At 38.7% G+C, this 17,353-nt stretch overlaps 1 protein-coding gene across 2 annotated transcripts; it reads right to left on the bottom strand.

The window, feature by feature from the left end:
• Positions 1-2,195: 2,195 nt before the first annotated feature.
• Positions 2,196-4,605, bottom strand: IZUMO3 (IZUMO family member 3). 2 transcript variants are annotated; one of them, XM_057719894.1, is made up of 7 exons: positions 4,374-4,605; positions 4,162-4,236; positions 3,923-4,012; positions 3,688-3,705; positions 3,156-3,236; positions 2,643-2,733; positions 2,196-2,331 (listed from the first exon to the last, which is right to left on the bottom strand). In XM_057719894.1, the coding sequence occupies exons 1-7, from the start codon at positions 4,603-4,605 to the stop codon at positions 2,196-2,198; spliced, it is 723 nt and encodes a 240-aa protein (XP_057575877.1). The 2 variants fall into 2 exon arrangements, with proteins under 2 accessions (XP_057575877.1, XP_057575878.1); XM_057719895.1 differs by lacking the exon at positions 3,688-3,705.
• Positions 4,606-17,353: the final 12,748 nt, after the last annotated feature.

The following is a 17,353-nucleotide window of genomic DNA, read 5'->3' as shown; positions in this document are numbered from 1 at the left end:
CCACACTGTGGTATTGTGTGCAGCTGCTAAAAAGAGTGAATAGACTTTGATACCAGTTAGATTAATTTCCACAAAGTATTTAAGCGTGAAAATCAACATGTGTAAGTGTGCATAATTTTTAATAGCAAAAGATTACATGTGTAAATGTATTTGTATGTGTGTGTGTCTGCTTACCTATAACCATTAGGTTTGGATAAAATAATGAAAGACATATCCTTGTTAACCTAGGGTTTCTAGAGGAGAGTGATGAGAATGGAGTAGAAGAGAAGTGGGGAGGGGACAATAAGCTGATATGACAAGAAATTTAAAGGCTGCACTAAAGCAAACAAAGAAGCACAAAAACACAAAATCTAGCAAATATGTTATCCTATTTGTATAATGATCTATAGTAAAAAATAAATATAAACACAGTAATTTAATAAAGACCATGAATGAAGTTAGTATGACTCAAGATTTTTTGATGAGTCTTAAGTCATTGGGAAATGGTAGATGCCAACAATACTCTTATCTTGGAATTTTTAACATGAAGTTCAAATTTAGCAACTGAGAGATATTAATGTTCAGGTCGCCCTCTAGTATATTCTGATCCATTCAATATTTCATTAATATAGCAGTGACAACAAACAAGCACTCAAAGACCTACAGTGGGTGAAAGATTTGCAATTACATATACCCACCATTGAAGCAGGACCTTTCTCCTACTGCTAAACTGTGGTGTTTTTCTTCTGAAATAAGCTTCCAGAATAACAGGAAACAAAATAGAATGGAAAGTTCATGTATTTTAGAGTTAGCCAGGTTGGTTCAGTTTTATTCCAGGCCTTGCTACCACTGTCTGTAATCAAGAATATGTTGATAATAAACCCACACTTATTATTTTCCCATTAATTTATCTTTCATAACCACGTGTCTATAAATGTAAGTTCCAATCAGATGGTGTGAGTAAACACAGGTTAGCCACCAAGGCAGTTTGTCATAGCCCAGATTTGTCACTGTGGGACCTCAAGTTAGATACTTTCCTGTTTCCTCATCCATAACATGGAGGTAAATAACGATATTACTCAAAAGATTACTGTGAGTTCAATTACATAGTAGATATAAAGCACTAATTAGGGTAGTATATGTATTAAAAAGTGTTCAGTAAGAGTAACTAGACTAAGACAGTAATATCCAGCTCAGTCATAGACCATAGATTTAGGGCAAAATGACTGGGACAAATCTCAACTCAGGACTAGTATTTTGGACTTTGTGTGTGTGTGTGTGTGTGTGTGTGTGTGTGTGTGTGTGTGTGATATCATGATGAAGATTAAATGTTATGTATTGTCAAAGAAGATTTTCCACATTGAACCTAATGATAAATATAGAAACAGTAACAAAATGGAAAGATGGAAACAAGCAAATTTATAATGTAAAAGTTATCTTAATTAATGAGATTAATAAGATAATAATTAATACCAACCATACATTCTTTTTTTTAAGGTGATTACAAGGAACTTTATTTTTTGTTATAATAAGTTGAACATCGATTTACATAATAGAAAAAGACAGGTTTAGAATGTTATATTCTGCAAGTATAAATTTTCCATCTATTTCATTATTATACTAAATGGAGTCTATACTATTAAATTGAATCCACTTCTCTTATTTTTTTAAACAAAAGAACCAAAACCATACTTTAAATTTTGTTGGTAGTAGTTATACACATTAATATGTGGATATATTGTATTTAGTATACACTTGAAAGTGTCATTTTTTGATAACTGTTTTTGAAAAAATGTTTGACCTCTTAGTACATTGACCAATCAATGGAATGATTTGAGTAAACTTCTTGAATAAATATAAAACTAAAACTTTTTCCAAACTGACAGGATGCTTAAACTGATAGGATGAGAAGTAAAACTTAGTCTTTAATTATTACCTTTTCTGTAGAATCTTAGACAACCATGCATTCTTTATTATCATGCAGCATATCATCTTCTGTGTGCATTGCAGCCTACCAGCATTACTTTCTGTACAACTCCAGTAACTCATTTGCTTCCATTGCCTCAGGATATCAGAAAGGATCTTTGCTAGAGAAACTCTAAGTTCAGTTTTAGAATGCTATGACTTTATGACTGCAAAAGAGCTTAATCCTGGTTTTCTATTCTGAGTCAACATGTAAGAGAATTATGAAAGACGTCCTGGCTGTGTCTGTGTGTTTATTTTCTGCCTCCAAAATCTTTCTCCTTCTCATCCATTACCCCCATTAATTCTTCAAGTTTCTTCTCCAAGTATTTCTTTAATGACCTTCGTATTGCCTTCATTTTCCTCCAATGAGAGATGCAAAAATAGAATCTAGAATAGAGAAATAAGATACCAACTTCAGTATTAGTAGCCCAGCTCTTTAAAAAATTGTAACAATTTTTTCTTCCTTTTTTGAATTCCTTTACAAAAGTTTTTCTCGTACTTCATTGTACCTCCTCCATTTCCTATGTTCCAACTTATATCCCATCAAACTTTCTCTCTCATTCCTGTTAGTATGATATCCCAAATTTTGAAATGACTTCTTTCCCCTTATTTCCATTGGAAGGAGAGGGGAAGATTGGGTGGTCTCTTTGCCAAAGAAATGCGTGACCCAGTGTTTGTTTGGAGGGAAGAAAACTCACAGTAACAAAGCACCTCCCAATATTACACCTTCTACTAGTAATATCAGAAATAGTGCAATCTCTCGATTCTCAGCCTTCTTTGGATCATCTTCTGGAAGAAGAAAGAGTAAAAAAGAAAGTGAGTTTTGGAGAAGAAAATTAGTAACTTGAGAACCTTATCCATAAGAAGATTCTTTTTAACCTTAAAAATGCTCTATTCACCACTTATATCACTGTTACCTGGTTATTCTGATCTTTATTACTCTTAGACTCCTAGGTTCTACAAAACTTTCCCCCTTACTTCCCCAAGCCTAATTTCTCTACCTTTAGTGCAGCCTTTTCATTTCTAATCTCTTCAAGTTATCCAGTGCCCAGTAATTCACACCGGTACAAATTTTGTCCAGCATCTTAGCTCTTATTTGTGGCATTAGCATGACCTACATAGAAGGTCATCAACAAATATTTGTGGATTATGTCAGTGAAGAATTCCGTGATCCCTGGCCTTTCAGAATGCGATGCCGTAATCTTTGTTACCTGCACAGTATTCTCCTTTGAAGCACTGAGTGGTGATGCGAAGACAGGTCCAACAGTCCAGGATAGGACCTTCAGTCACGACTGATAGAAGAAAGATAGTTGGAATGGGACCATGGCATGGAGTTTCCTTAGCTCAGACACCAAGTATAGATTAGACCCAGGCATTTCCACTTGTTACATTGATGTGACTTTCTTCTTCCCCTAGCAGTCACTTTTATTGATGGGTGAAAACCTCAAATAATTTAAGTTAGATCTCTGGGAAGAAGTGGGAAAATGATGCCTCAGCTTATATTGGTGCTTTGGGTTATAAACTATGCTATAGAAGGTGTCTGAACATCTCTAAAATCCCTGGGGTTTCTGATATTTTATAAATAGATTTTGTTGTCAGAGGTTGTTGACATTCCCTCTTGTAGCCAATAGCTCTAGGAATTGCATTCTCAATGTGACAAGTAGAAGAGGTTGTGTCACATAGAGCAAAGGAGATGGGAATATATGGGCTGAAACCTCAAGGCATCACATGAACTGTACTTACCACAATCTTCAGAACAAGCTAAAAGAGAATCAGAAAGATCTAATGAGCTTAGAATCAACTTAAGACGTTGCCATATTTATACCCAAGTAGTATTTATTTGGTTACCTGTTAAGTTCCAGCCACCCCTCCACCAATTCCAAATTATTTTAATGTGAAATCACATTCCTCCTCTCACCCCTCATTTCCTATTTCTTTCACATAATTTCAGTGTTGTTAGATAGGCATCTTATATTACCAACTTCAGAGAAGTTCTTTAATAGTTCTTTCAGTTCGGATTCCAGGTTTTGGCGGATATCGAGAAGCTTGCCTTGAAGGATAAAGGCACCTAGAAAGCGGTGGAAGGGACATCAGAAAATAGGGTTGGCCTTTCCGTTCATATTTTAATCCTAATTGTTTTTGCCTTGTTCTCCCCAGTGAATTTTTCTCATACTTGCTTGGGCAATACAGTCTTTTGACACTGAAATGGTACCTCACCTTTCCATGTTTCATTGTTCAGTTTATAAAGTTCATTCTTTAGCCATGTTCTCAAACTGACAGCCTTTTGAACAGCTAGAGAGGAGGAGTAAAGGAACATGTGGGAGAATAATCACATTTGTGGAGGAAATTATGTGGACCCATGTGCTCTCCTGCCTACCTCCCTTCTCCCTTTAACCCCCCAAACTCTCAGGGACTGAGGCTTCCCTCACCCAACACCCGAAGCATCTTGTCCCTGTTGGAGACCTTGAAGCTTAAACCGATCATCTCCTTAATCTGCCGTTCAAGCAGATGAGCTTGTCCAGGGACTTCTGAGGGTACCAGCTTTACCATCAAGGACTTAATATCCTCGATGAATTTGGGGTCACATTCCAAACAGCCTTTGACCCCATGGAAGGCTTCCAGGGACAGGGTCAGGAGCAGGAGCAACCACAGGTCTCCCATTTCCTTGCCCCGACCGCCCTTGCTCCAACAGCAGGTTGTCCTGGCAACTAGTTCACCTAGTTCCCTTTCCTTCAAAACTCCAGGAATGAGAGCCTTGTCCTGGATAGTCTGACTCCACCTTCCCCTCTGTTTCCATCCCACTTCTAGGCAATCTCATTTCTCTAAGGATCTTCGGTTTTTTCCTGACTTTTATCCTTCATTCCAGAGAGAGGGAACTGCCAGCTGGGGGAGCAGATACCTGAGTTCTGAGTGCGGAACACACAGAGAGAGAGAGAGAGCTCTTGAGCTCACACAAGCAGAGTTCCATGAAGGGAGATATCTCAGAAAGAGCCTTTATCTCTTTCTCTTACTTGTGTTCTTAGTAAATTCCCACACCGCTCGTGATCACTGAAGTAGTATCACACTAGCAGTGGATGTTGGACCTTAGGACCTTAGATTGCTTAACCCAAACTCTGCTTTTATAGAAGAGGTAAGAAAAGCCTGGAATATTGAGTTGCTTGGGGTCCTAGTCCCTGAAGGTAGCAGTCTTGTTGAAAATTAGCAATGCGTGCCTATATATAATTGATATTGATAAGAATGATTTTGATACAGTTGATAATTTCTCAGAAATTTAGGCTTCCGTTGTCTGCAGGAATATTTCTCCAGCCATGCTCTATAACCTTTCTCTATATCATTCTTCTTTTAGAGAATCTGGAGGCAGGAGACTAGAAACAACAGTTGAAAACTACGTAGTGATGAGGAGACTCCGGTACTGTTCAGGGTCCTTTAACAGGCACCTCTTGAAAGTGCTGATGATCAAGTGTGTAACAAATAGGGAAATAACCACAGCTATCATGGGCTGTGCTCTCAGGACACCTCCATGGAAGGTGGCCAAATGAACATGTGTTTCCTTCAGTTTAAGCCTCTTTGAGTAAGGATTTTCTTTGTTATATGAAAAAATCAAGGCTATTTTGCAGACTTTCCAGAGCATTAGTTACCTCTTTTATAATATATTACGCATATGAGTGTAATCCCCTGGAAGCTAGGAAACTCTGGGATCCCGAAGGTTGGTGGTAAGCTTTAGACTTAAGATGTGGGAGAGTCCTGGAGTAGAAGGTTGTGAGGGAAGTTAAAAGAACTACCACTAACTATATGCCTTCCACGTGTCTGATTTTGTGTTAAAAACACGTTTGAGGGAACGTCCCAAGTCCTCATGGCACAGCAATACTTTGAAAGGTTATTTCCATTTTATAGATAAGAAACTGAGGCTCAAAATAACTTAGTGGTTAGGGATCTGGATTCAAACTCATGTCTGTTTAACTCCAAGTTCCATATACTTTACTGCCTCTCAGCATTTTGTGGGATAGAACAGAAAACATTCTCTTGAAATTTGATAAATTGGAAGATGGGGGGAGGGGAGTGTAGTTAAAATCCTTTGATGCTCCAAAACTGGCACTTCTCTGCTTTGATTTTATGTTCCCTTGGCTAGATGATCTCATCTTTAGATGACCCCCAAAGGATTTTCACAGGCTGAGGTCTGAAGGTGTGTGTGGTAACGGGATTAAAGTAACTCTGGAAACCAAAGTTGGAGACTAAGAGGGTTAAGAAACTTGGCAGACAGGTGGCCAAGTATGAGGAAAAACTAGTCTTCAAGAGAAAATACATGTTGTAGGTGAGATATTTTCCAGTTAACAGTACGTGCCTTTACTTTTGTATTGGACAGCTTAACAGGAATGCTCTCTCATACTAGTGAATAATTCTACCTCATTCCATGGCACATTTTCTTGACCCTGACCTAGTGGCCCATCTACCATTTTTATTCTTGCTTTCACCTTCCAGCTTAATCTTAAAAATCCAAGATTTTTAGGATGAGAGAAAAAATAATTTGGCTTTTGTTTAGTCTTGGGAAGACTGGAAATAACAAGCCATTTCCTAACTAGGCAGGTAGAGCTTGTCATTGAAAGGTGCATATCAAAGGGAAGACAATGGGGGAATTATCATTCTCATGGAGTAGTCAGTAGACAGATAACCACAGTGTGTGCTCAGGGTGAAGAAAGAGTTACACACAGAGATCTGGGGAAGACAGAACAGCACTAAGGCTGGAGGAATTTTTTATAGAGGGGGTGGGTCCAGAAGACTAGAAACAATTAATGAATATATGGTCATGAGTGAGACCCAGTAATGTTCAGGAGCCTTTAGGGGAAGCATCCTGAAAGTACTGATGATGGTGTATAGAACATGTAAGAAAATAACCACAGTTACCATGGACTAGTTCTTTGGATTTCATATTTGAAAAGTATTTTAACTCTGGAAAAGAAGAGCTGTCTGGAAAATTGATTAATAATATAATGATCACATTACTTAATTTAAATAATAGTACTTGTGTCAGGGAGACAGAAGGCTAAAACCCCAATCCTAGAGTGATTATTCTGGTATGTGGTTTGGATTGGCATCAAGGGGATATGATTTATGGTCACTATGAATCTGACCTGTGTATATGCCTCACATAGTGTAAAAGATGCATAACAGCACATGCATTCATAATGTTGCACCAAATATATATTTGCCTGTTTGTTGTTCTTACACAGATATGATATTCATGGGCAGCGTGGTGTGTTTTCATTTTTTTAATTTATTTTTTATTTTTTATTTATTTTTGTCATACAGCACTATCAATTAGAGAATCTCTCTTTTAAGGCCTAGAGTCATTTGTGTTGTAACATTTGGGCTTTGTGACAAATCATATCACGCACTGAGGTTTAAAATCTGAAGAACCAGTTTCATAAAGAAGAGCAAGAAGCTTCTTACAGTAATTTGCCCACCTTCCATGGTGGATCCCAGATCCATACAAAAAATAAAAATAATAGATCTCTGTGGCTCAAGCATCTTACACCATCTTTTCTCCTGGGTTTTCTGTTCTAGCTGAGCCCTGCTGCATTGCTTTTCCTATCACTTCACAGGATTCTCTTCAAGCTTGGCAAGTGATCCGGATATTTCTTATAGCCAGGTGATATTAACCTCTTTCCTGATTGTAAACTGAGACTGGGAAGCCGTTATTTGGTATTTGGCTATGTTATAAGTTGTCTTTCTAGGCAGTATAATAATCATAGGTTCAAATGTTTAAATAATTACTGTGTGCCAGATATTTCACATGTAAAATAATTTCAGTGTTTTCTGTATTCCTGTTCATTTATATTCCATTGTCATTAAGCAGATCACTCCATATTCCACTCATCCTTTAGGAAGAGTCATAAGGTTTGAGCCTGGAAGACTTTGAAGAAATCTCTACCTGATAGGAAATCAAACTAGAAGAAAGTTGATCCAATCAGTAGGGATTGTGGGAAGAATGAGGGGAGAGAAATAAAGGAAGCAGAAGATGTGTGTCACAACCTCATCTCTCTGGGCTCATCCCAGAAGGGAAGATATATCAGGTTAAAAGAAATAATGAGGGAAGAGGAGCTTTTGTTCTGCATCCTTTAGTGGCTCTGAAAGCTACACCATTACCCACATGTGGACAGTAGTACCTACGGAGAAGTGTGTAGGACTGGCTAATACAAGGCACTCCTGAGACAGTGTCAGTTCCCGTGTGGCATGGAAGATCAAATATGTTCCCACTGGCTGCTAGGCAAGGATGTGCAAGTGAACTCAGGATCTGGCTGGGGAATTTGCTGGTGTGTATCATTAAAGCGTTAGGTAAATTCCTTTGTCTGAGATCCGGATAGCAAACCACCAGGCCAGGACAGGAGAAGGAGTCTGCAGCCTCAGGGCCTCCACGTGGCCAAGCTGTTAGGGAAGGCCACTAGACCCCAAGGAAATAGAGAACAGATACAAAGTGTTCCACAGCAGAGTTTCTCAGCAAACACTGCAGGAAGAGTCAGAGATGGGGTGGAACCAACCTTACCTTAAAGATACCAACACAATGTCAAAGAATGAAGCAGATGTCCTCAAAGTTAAAAAAATAATGCCATCGTGCAAGGGAACAGACATCGGTGAGGAAATTCACTGAATAGTTCACTGAGGAAGGAAGAACAGAGTTTTAAATACAAGAAAGGGTTCATTTTAACATACTGGGTAAGGTAGATTGAGTCCATAGTTGGACTCATAGTTAAAACAAGCTTTCCATGATTAGGAATGTATTTTAATTAGGCCCAAGAGAGGTGTAGCATCCCAGACTTACTCAGTGTTCATGGTTTCTTATCAGTTTCAGGAGGTTGAGCCAGCTGGGGTGAAAAACATAACAGTTTTTATATCTCCTAGGTAGGTGCTATTGTAAGTGGAAAACTTTTCTTAACATGCTATGCACCCATGGGCCCCCTTCAACTGTGGGGGCGGTTCATGAATTAAAATAGGACCCCCACCTTTCTATTCTAAAGTCCTGTTTTGCATAGAAGCAGGGAAGGAGGAATTATAAACAAATGATTCCTCCAAAGGAAATTTAGCTGCCTTAAGAAAGTGTTTAAATTATTGGGTGGGATTGAATTTATCATATTGTGCTGATTTTATTTTTCTTTCCTCCCCAGTCAGGTAAGAAGTAAGGTTTCCAGAGAAAGTTCAGACCATCTATAGACTATGAAGAGGCTGTGTATCCTTCATATATCTGAGAGTAGTGTATATAAATGTGTGGACTTGCAGCATAAACACCATAGTATTTAGTACTCAAGACAAGTGTGATTACTCCTTTCTCGACATAAAATATGAGCCTGATGTCCAGAGACATTAAAGGGAAGTGTTGAAGGTCACAGACTTAGTAAGGGAAAAATTTGGGGTTGTAACAAACATTTGTCTGCCTTCAAAGTCCATGTGTTTCCAAAATACCAAAATGTCTCTTGAATAGAGTTATTAATTCAATGTAAAATCATTATTGTCTCTAATTAGCCAGGAGAGAGACCCTTAAGGAAATTATTTTTGTAAGAAAAGAAAAAATATTATTTCCCATAATTTTGAACAATAAATGGAGTCTATAAATCCCAACAATGTTTTAATATTTCATCTCACAATCAGTTCTTTTTCTTTTCTTGTATAGAGAATTTGAAGAATATTTATGTTCAGCTGTAGCTTGTTTGCTTGTCAATTACAGTATCGGTTTTCTTTAATATTGTATATAAAAGGCATAGATTTTAATCTAGTTTACCTTAAGTAAACACTAGGCAAATGTAGTATTACTCCTTTTCTCCATTCAGATGAATTTAAAATAATATAAACAGCTATAAGAACACAGTATCCAGTAACAAGAAGTAACATCACTGAATGCATAATCAGTGTCAAATAGTGTTGTATATTCTTCACATGCATGATCGTATAGAATCCTCATGCTGAGAGGTTAGTGTCAGCCGCATCTAGAGGTGAGAGAACTGAGGGAGGGAGTAAAGTACTTTGCACCAGAGCACAGAGCTCTGAGGTGATATAGGGTGCATTCTTTTCTTTTTTTTTGTTTCACTTAATTCACCTATCATTGCATGTGTGACGTTGAAGAACCATGTTTCCTTTCTACAAAAGAACAGTTACATAGAAAGCCATTTATAACTAAGGTCCTGATTCTACAGGCTAAGGATATACAGTAGTTCATATTTCTGTTGGTTCTGTTTTCAAACTATACTCTGAAATGGTCCACTTCTTTCCTTCTCAAATTCCACCACCACAGTGCAAACCACTATCTCCTCTTACCTGGAGAGTTTTACAATATCCTCTCCTAACTGGCCTCGCAGTCTCACTTGCCCCGCATGTCCATTCTCCCCACAGCGACCAGAATGGGCTTACAAAAATGTAAATCAGGTCATCCCCACCTTCTATTTCAATGACTTTCCACTGCACTGAGGACAAACAAGCTGGCCTGCAAGCCCTTCTTTGATATGATGTGGCACATGTCCACACGGCTGTGTCCACCTTGGGCCACTCTCCCTCACACCTCTTAGGCTCCAAGCTGGCCTCCTCTCACAACTGAGCACTCTGTTCCATAAGCCTGAGCTCTGTTATCTTACATCTCCATGGCTGGCTTCTGCTCATCCTTTAGACCCCAGCTAAGTGTCACCTCCTCAAGACGTCCTCTCTGACTACCCTTTCTGCAAATACCTCTGCTTTCCCTCATTTCACTTCCTCTATTTTCTTTTACTTTTTTGAAGTGTAGTTGATGTACAGTATTATATAAGTTACAGGTCTGCAATATAGTGATTCATAATTTTGAAAGGTTATACTCCATTTATAGTTATTATAAAATATTGTCTATATATCCTGTGTTGTATATCATTGAACTTATTTTATACAAAATAGTCTGTACCTCTTGATCCCTTACCCCTATACTGCTCCTCCCCTCTTCCCTCTCCCCACTGGTAATGATATCATAATAGTATTTGTCTTTGCCTGACTTACATCACTTAGCATAATGCACTCCAAGTCCATCCATGTTGTCGCAAATAGCAAAATTTCATTTCTTATGGCTCAGTAGTACTCCATTGTGTGTATATATGTATATGTATATATGTATATCAATACATACTGCATCTTCTTTATCCATTCATCTGTTGACTGACAGGTTGCTTCCATATCTTGGCTATTGTAAATAATGCTGCTGTGAACATTGGAGGTGCATGTACCTTTTTGGATTAGTGTTTTTTGATTTTTTTTGGATATACACACAGGAGTAGAATGGCAGGGTCATATGGTAGTTCTGTTTTTAGTTTTTTGAGAAAGCTCCATACTGTTTTTCACAGTGGCTGCACCAATTTACATTCCCATCGGTAGAGTACAAGGGTTCCCTTTCCTCTACATCCTTGCCAGTATTTGTTATTTGTGGGCTTTTTGATGATAGCCATTCTGACAGGTGTGAGGTGATGGCTTATTGTGATTTTGATTTGCATTTCCATGGTGATTAGCCGTGTTGTGCATCTTTTCATGTGCCTGTTGGCCATCTGCATGTCCTCTTTAGGAAAATGTCCTTTCAGGTCTTCTGCCTGTTTTTCGATCAGGTTGTTTGATTCTTTGATGTTGAGTTGTATGAGCTGTTTATATATGTTGGATATTAACCCATTATAGGTCATATCATTTGCAGATATTTTCTCCCATTCAATAGATTTTTTTCATTTTGTCAGTGGTTTCAATTGCTGTGCAAAAGCTTTTAAGTTTAATTGGGTCCTATTTATTTTTGCTTTTATTTCCTTCGCTTTAGGAGTCAGATCAAAAAAAATTATTGCTACAATTTATGTAAAAACGTGTTCTGCCTATGTTTTCTTCTAGGAATTTTATGGTTTGTGGTCTTAGATTTAGGTCTGTAATCCATTTTGAGTTTGTTTTTGAACATGGCATGAGAAAATGTTATAATTTTATCCTTTTACATGTAGCTGTCCAATTTTGTCAGCACCACTTATTGAAGAGACCATCTTTTCTCCGTTGTATAGTCTTGCCTCCATTATTGTAGATTAATTGAAGATAAGTATGTGCATTGTTCCATGTACACTTGAAAAGAATATGTATTCTGGTGCTTTCAGGTGGAATGCTCTCTCTATATATCATTTAAGTCCCTTGGTCTAATGTGTCATTTAAGGCTGTATTTCCCTATTGATTTTCTTTCTGGATGATTTGTCCATTGATGTAAGTGGGGTGTTAAAGTCCCCCACTAATATTGTGTTACTGCTGATTTCCCCTTTTGTCTGTTAATATTTACATTATATACAGTACGTCCCCTACATATGTACCTTCAGGTTGTGAACTTTCAAAGATGTGGATGTGCATTCCATCAGGTCAGGCATGAGTGAAATTGCAGCTTGCCCTCTGCTCCTATTACTGACCATCTTTCAGCTCTACCATCTCCCACCTTCTCTCCATCCTCCCCCTCCTCCAGTCAGTAACTCTTCTTGCCTTTTCACTTGATGCCAGCCTCTGTATGCCAGCCATTATACTGTACTACTGTAGTTTTCAAGGTATTGTACCATAAGATTAAAATCATTTTCTTTTATTTTTTGTTTGTTTTGTATGTATTATTTGTGTGAAAAGTATTATAAACCTATTATAGTACAGTACTGTATCACCAATTTTGTTGGTTGGGTACCTAGACTAACTTCGTTGGACTTACTTGATGATGGGTGATGCCTTAGAGGGCCAGGACAGGGAGGGGAGGAGGGAGTCGCGGGAGGGAGGGGATATGGGGATATATGTATAAATACAGCTGATTCACTTTGGTGTACTTCAAAAACTGATACAAGAGTGTAAAGCAAATATATTCCAATAAAGAGCTAAAAAAAAAATCATTGAGCAATTAAAAAAAGGAATTGGACTCACAAATGCGATCTCAGAATGGGAATTTGTTCTTATGTAGGGGACTTACTATATTTAGATGCTCTTGTGTTGGGTGTGTATATGTTTACAATTGTTAAGTCTTCTTCTTGGATTGATCTTTTGATAATTATATAGTATCCTTTGATCCTTAAGTCTTTATTTTAATATCTATTTTATTTGATATAAGTATTGCTACTCTAGCTTTCTTTTGATATTCGTTTGCACAGAATACTTTTTTGCATCTTCTCACTTTCAGTTTGTGTGTGTCTTAAGATCTGAAGTGTCTCCCATAGGCAGTGTAGATAGGGATCTTGTTTTTGTATCCATTTAGCCACTCTTTTCCCTCTCTACTCTTGTTCTCTTACTTTGTGATTTGATGATTATCCTTAGTGTTATGTTTGGATTCCTTTTTCTTTTGTGTGTGTATATCTATTACAGATTTTGGTTTGTGGTTACCATGTGGTTTTTATATAGCAATCTCTCTATATATGTAATTGTTTTAAGTTAATGATCTCTTAATTCCAAGTGCATTTAAAAAATTCTCTATTCGTACTGTCCTCCCCTCACAGTTACTGTTTTTTCTATCATATTTTATATCTCATTGTTTCATGTATCCCTTAACTGCTTACTGTGGATATAGATGGTTTTACTACTTTTGTCTTTAAACTTTCTGTTAGCTTTTTGTGTAGATGATTTCCCACCTTTATTGTATGTTTGGCTTTGCTGATGAACTTTTTCATTTCATAATTTTCTTGTTTCTCGTTATGAGCTTTTCTTTTTCATCTCGAGAAGTTCCTTTAACATTTGTTGTAAAGCTGGTTTGGTAGTGCTGAGCTGTTTTAGCTTTTGCTTTTGTATATAGCTTTTCATCTCTCCGTCAAAATTAATGAGAATCTTGCTGAGTATTTTTGATGGTAGGTTTTTCCCTTTCATCATTTTAAATACCTAGTGCCAGTCCCTTCTGGCTGCAGGATTTGTGCTGAAAAATCAGCTGATAGCCTTATGGGAGTTTTCTTGTATATTATTTGTTGCTTTTCTGTTGCTGCTTTTAATAGTCTCTCTTTATCTTTAATTTTTTTTCATTTTAATTACAGTGTGTCTTCATGTGTTCCTCTTTGGGTTAATCCTGTATGGGACTCTCTGGGCTTCCTGGACTTGGGTGACCATTTCCTTTCCCAGGTTAGGGATGTTTTCAGCTATTGTGTCATTATATATGTTCTTAGGCCCTTTCTCTCTCTCTTCTGGCTTCTGGGACCCCTATAATGTGAATATTAGTGTGCTTGATGTTGTCCCAGAGGTCTCTTAAACTGTCTTCATTTCTTTTCATTCTTTTTTCACTCTGTTCAGCTTGAGTGATTTCCACTATTCTGTCTTTTAGCTCATTGATAATTCCTCTGTTTCATTTACTCTACTCTTGATTCTGTATAGTGTGTTTTTTATTTCATTTATTCTTCATATCTGCTTGGTTGTTCTTTATATTTTCTGACTCTCGATTAAAAACTTCTAACTTCTTGCTCTGTGCATGTTTTCCTCTCCCAAGTTCTTTGATTATCTTAACAGTCATTACCCTGAACTTTTTCTCAGATAGATTGTCTATCTCCACTTCACTTAGTTGTTCTTTTGGGGTTTTATCTTGTTCCTTCATCTGGAACATGTTTCTCTGCTGCCTCATTTTACCTAAGTGGTTTTGTATTTTTCTGTATCTGGTAGGTTAGTTACATTTCCCAACCTTGAAGAAAGAGTTTTCTCTAGGAATCATCCTATGCATCCCTGCAGTAGACTCCCCTCTGATCGCCAGAGCTATATGCTATAGGGGTTTACTAATGAGGGCTGTGTGGGTCCTTCTGTTTTAGTGAGCTGGCTGTGTGGACAGTCTGCTGAGCTTGATTGGCTCTTAGTTTGGCCAGTTGCCAGACCCTGCCTTGTGTGGAGGCTGCTGGCTGCTGTTTGGCAGGGCCTGGTCATGAGGTAGCTGACTGCAGAACCCCACGGAGCCTTGGGGGGCGAGTGCTGGCTCACTGGTGGGCAGAATCAGGGTCCAGAAGACTCTGGAGCTGTTGCCTGCTCACTAGTGGGTGAAGCCAGGCCTTGGGATTAGTGCCGGACTACTGGCAGGCACAGCCGGCTCCTGCAGTCTGGCTGCCGGGCCCAGGGGTCCCAAAGCTGGTGTCAGATCGTTGTTGTGGAGGAGACTTTTCCTGAAACAGTTGGGTACAGGGCTCTGGATGTCCTGAAGCTTTTGTTTGCCTGCTGGTGGTCAGTGCTCCCAGTTTGTCCCAGGGCAGGGTCTGACCTGCTATGTTCAGGCTGGTTCTACAGGCTAGGGTATTGTGGTTTCCATGGATCTGGAGTCTGCCCCCCTGGTGGGTGAGTCTGATCCAGAGGGTAGAGATGGCTTCCTGGAGGATAGGACTGGTGCCTGGTCCTCTGGTGAGCAGGACTGTGTCTCGGGGCATGTCTAGAAGTGGCTCTGAGCTCAGGAAGTTTTTAGATGGCCTGTCTGCTGATAGGTGGGGCTTTATCCTTGTATCCCTTGGCCTGAGGCCTACAAGCACCGGTGCCTGCAGGCTGTTGGGTAGGGCTAGGTCTTGGTGCTAAAGAGCTAGAGGGAGAATTCCACCCTGGCACCTGCCTGCATCAGTGCCCATGCTATAGAAGAATCTCCTGTGAAGGCTGCCACCAGTGTCTATGTCTCCAGGGTAAGCTGTAGCTGACCCTGCCTCTCTGGGAGACTCTCCAAGACCAGCAGGTAGGCCTGCCCCCAGGCTCCTCACAAATTACTGCTTTTGCCCTGGATCGTGGAGTGTGAGATTTTGTGTGCTCCCTGTAAGTGAAGTCTCTATTTCCCCCAGTCCTTTGGAACTCCTGAAATAAACCCCCAGTGGCCTTCGAAGCCAAGTTCTCTGGATGCTTGTCTTCCTGGTGTAAGACCTCCAGGCTGGGGAGCCCAGCGTGGGGCTCAGAACTCTCACTGCTGTGGGAGAACCTCTGCAATATGATTATTCTTTGGTTTGTGAGTCGCTCGTCCTGGGAGCACGGGGCTTGATTATATTGTGAGTTTGCCCCCTCCTGCCCATTTCATTGTGGTTCCTTCTTTATGTCTTTAGTCATGTGAGATCTTTTCTGTTAGGTTTCAGACTTTTTCATTGATGGTTGTTTTGCAAATAGTTGTGATTTTGGTGTGCTCAAGAGAGGAGGAGAGCTCAGGGTCTTTCTACTACATCATCTTGACCCTGCCTCTAGAGCTTGCATTCTTTTTTTTAATTTTTTATTTTTTTATTTTTTTTGGGGGTATAGAGCTTGCATTCTTAACCCTGTTTGAATGATTCCCTATTTATATTTTTAGTCACTAAACTCTCTCTTATCCTTTATTAACCAAAAAATTTTTTTAAGTCCCCTGCTCCTAATGAATTATCATATTTCTGAAAAACTGACACTTAGTGGGTGAGGCATTGTGGCCTAATCTATGACACTGCCCTCAGTTCTAATTCTGGTCCTTGTAGAAACAGATTTCTCTTCAAAGTATAGAGTCAAGGTGGGGAGACTCTTAGTTGAATTTGGTTATCTGGTCACTACTCTTTAACAACTAATCTTATTGTTGATAATTCCTTTGCATTAAACTCCCTTTCATTAATATAAAAATTACAATTGGACCTTTCTGTATTTTCAGAGTTCTATTTGTCATCTTGTCTTGAAATGATCGTTTCCTCTTAGTTTTTTCTAATATGCTAAGTAAATATTTTCTGCTTAAATACACCCTCACTTTAGTACTATAGCTGTGTTGGGTTATTGATCTGTTCACCAGGAATTTGATAATTTCTGTTATATCTTGTGAGGTCTTCTGAAAAAGGGTCTCAAGAAAATTTACTATCTGTCTAGTTACTACCTAATGACATAAGAGGAAACTGAATGGTGAACGGTGACGCAGGAAGGTTTCAATTCAGTGGAAGAAAGAAGCACTTGGTGGAAGGGTTATTGACTTTATTGGAGTGAGCTACTAAAGAAGGTGTGGAATCTCCTTTCCTAGAGATTAGTGGTCACTTCTGTCAGTGTTGGCACTCTTGCCTAGGGATTTGGGCTTAATTGAATGGGTTCTTCCTAGCTGACACAGCTGCTATCATATACAGAGAATGATAACTTGAAAAGTATATTTCATATTAATTTTTCCTTGAAGTTAGTGCAAGTTTGACGGTAGATAAGTGTTCAGTTTCTCTTTCAAAGTATGGGAATTATGGTATTACGTATAGTAAATGGGAAAAGAATTTGTCAAGTTCCATATTCTGTAAATTATTATCATTTTTTGGCATAAATATCTTCACCAAGATGGATTCTAGAAACCACCCCAAATTGGTTTTTAACTTGTATGGGAAATAGTTTAGAGAGAAATACAAAATGTTTTTCAATTGCAGCTATTTGAGAATTTTACCGTTTCATTTTCTTTCCCTGGTGCAGTAAGAAAAGACCTTGACAAAATGTGCATTGACCACTTTTCATTTATGCC

Source organism: Hippopotamus amphibius, chromosome 2 (assembly GCF_030028045.1).
Source record: "Hippopotamus amphibius kiboko isolate mHipAmp2 chromosome 2, mHipAmp2.hap2, whole genome shotgun sequence".
NCBI classification, from domain to species: Eukaryota; Metazoa; Chordata; class Mammalia; order Artiodactyla; family Hippopotamidae; genus Hippopotamus; species Hippopotamus amphibius.
This window is presented reverse-complemented; position numbering and strand designations above follow the sequence as displayed.

Bases quoted from the DNA above. Each gene is read 5' to 3' on its own strand.
- IZUMO3 (XM_057719894.1), bottom strand. From the start codon at position 4,605: ATGGGAGACCTGTGGTTGCTCCTGCTCCTGACCCTGTCCCTGGAAGCC. The intron at 2,734-3,155 runs GTAACAAAGATT...TTCTTCTTCCAG, and splicing joins CAAAGGAGAATACTGTGCAG to AAGATGATCCAAAGAAGGCT. The intron at 2,332-2,642 runs GTGAGTTTTCTT...TCTCTATTCTAG, and splicing joins TTGGGAGGTGCTTTGTTACT to ATTCTATTTTTGCATCTCTC.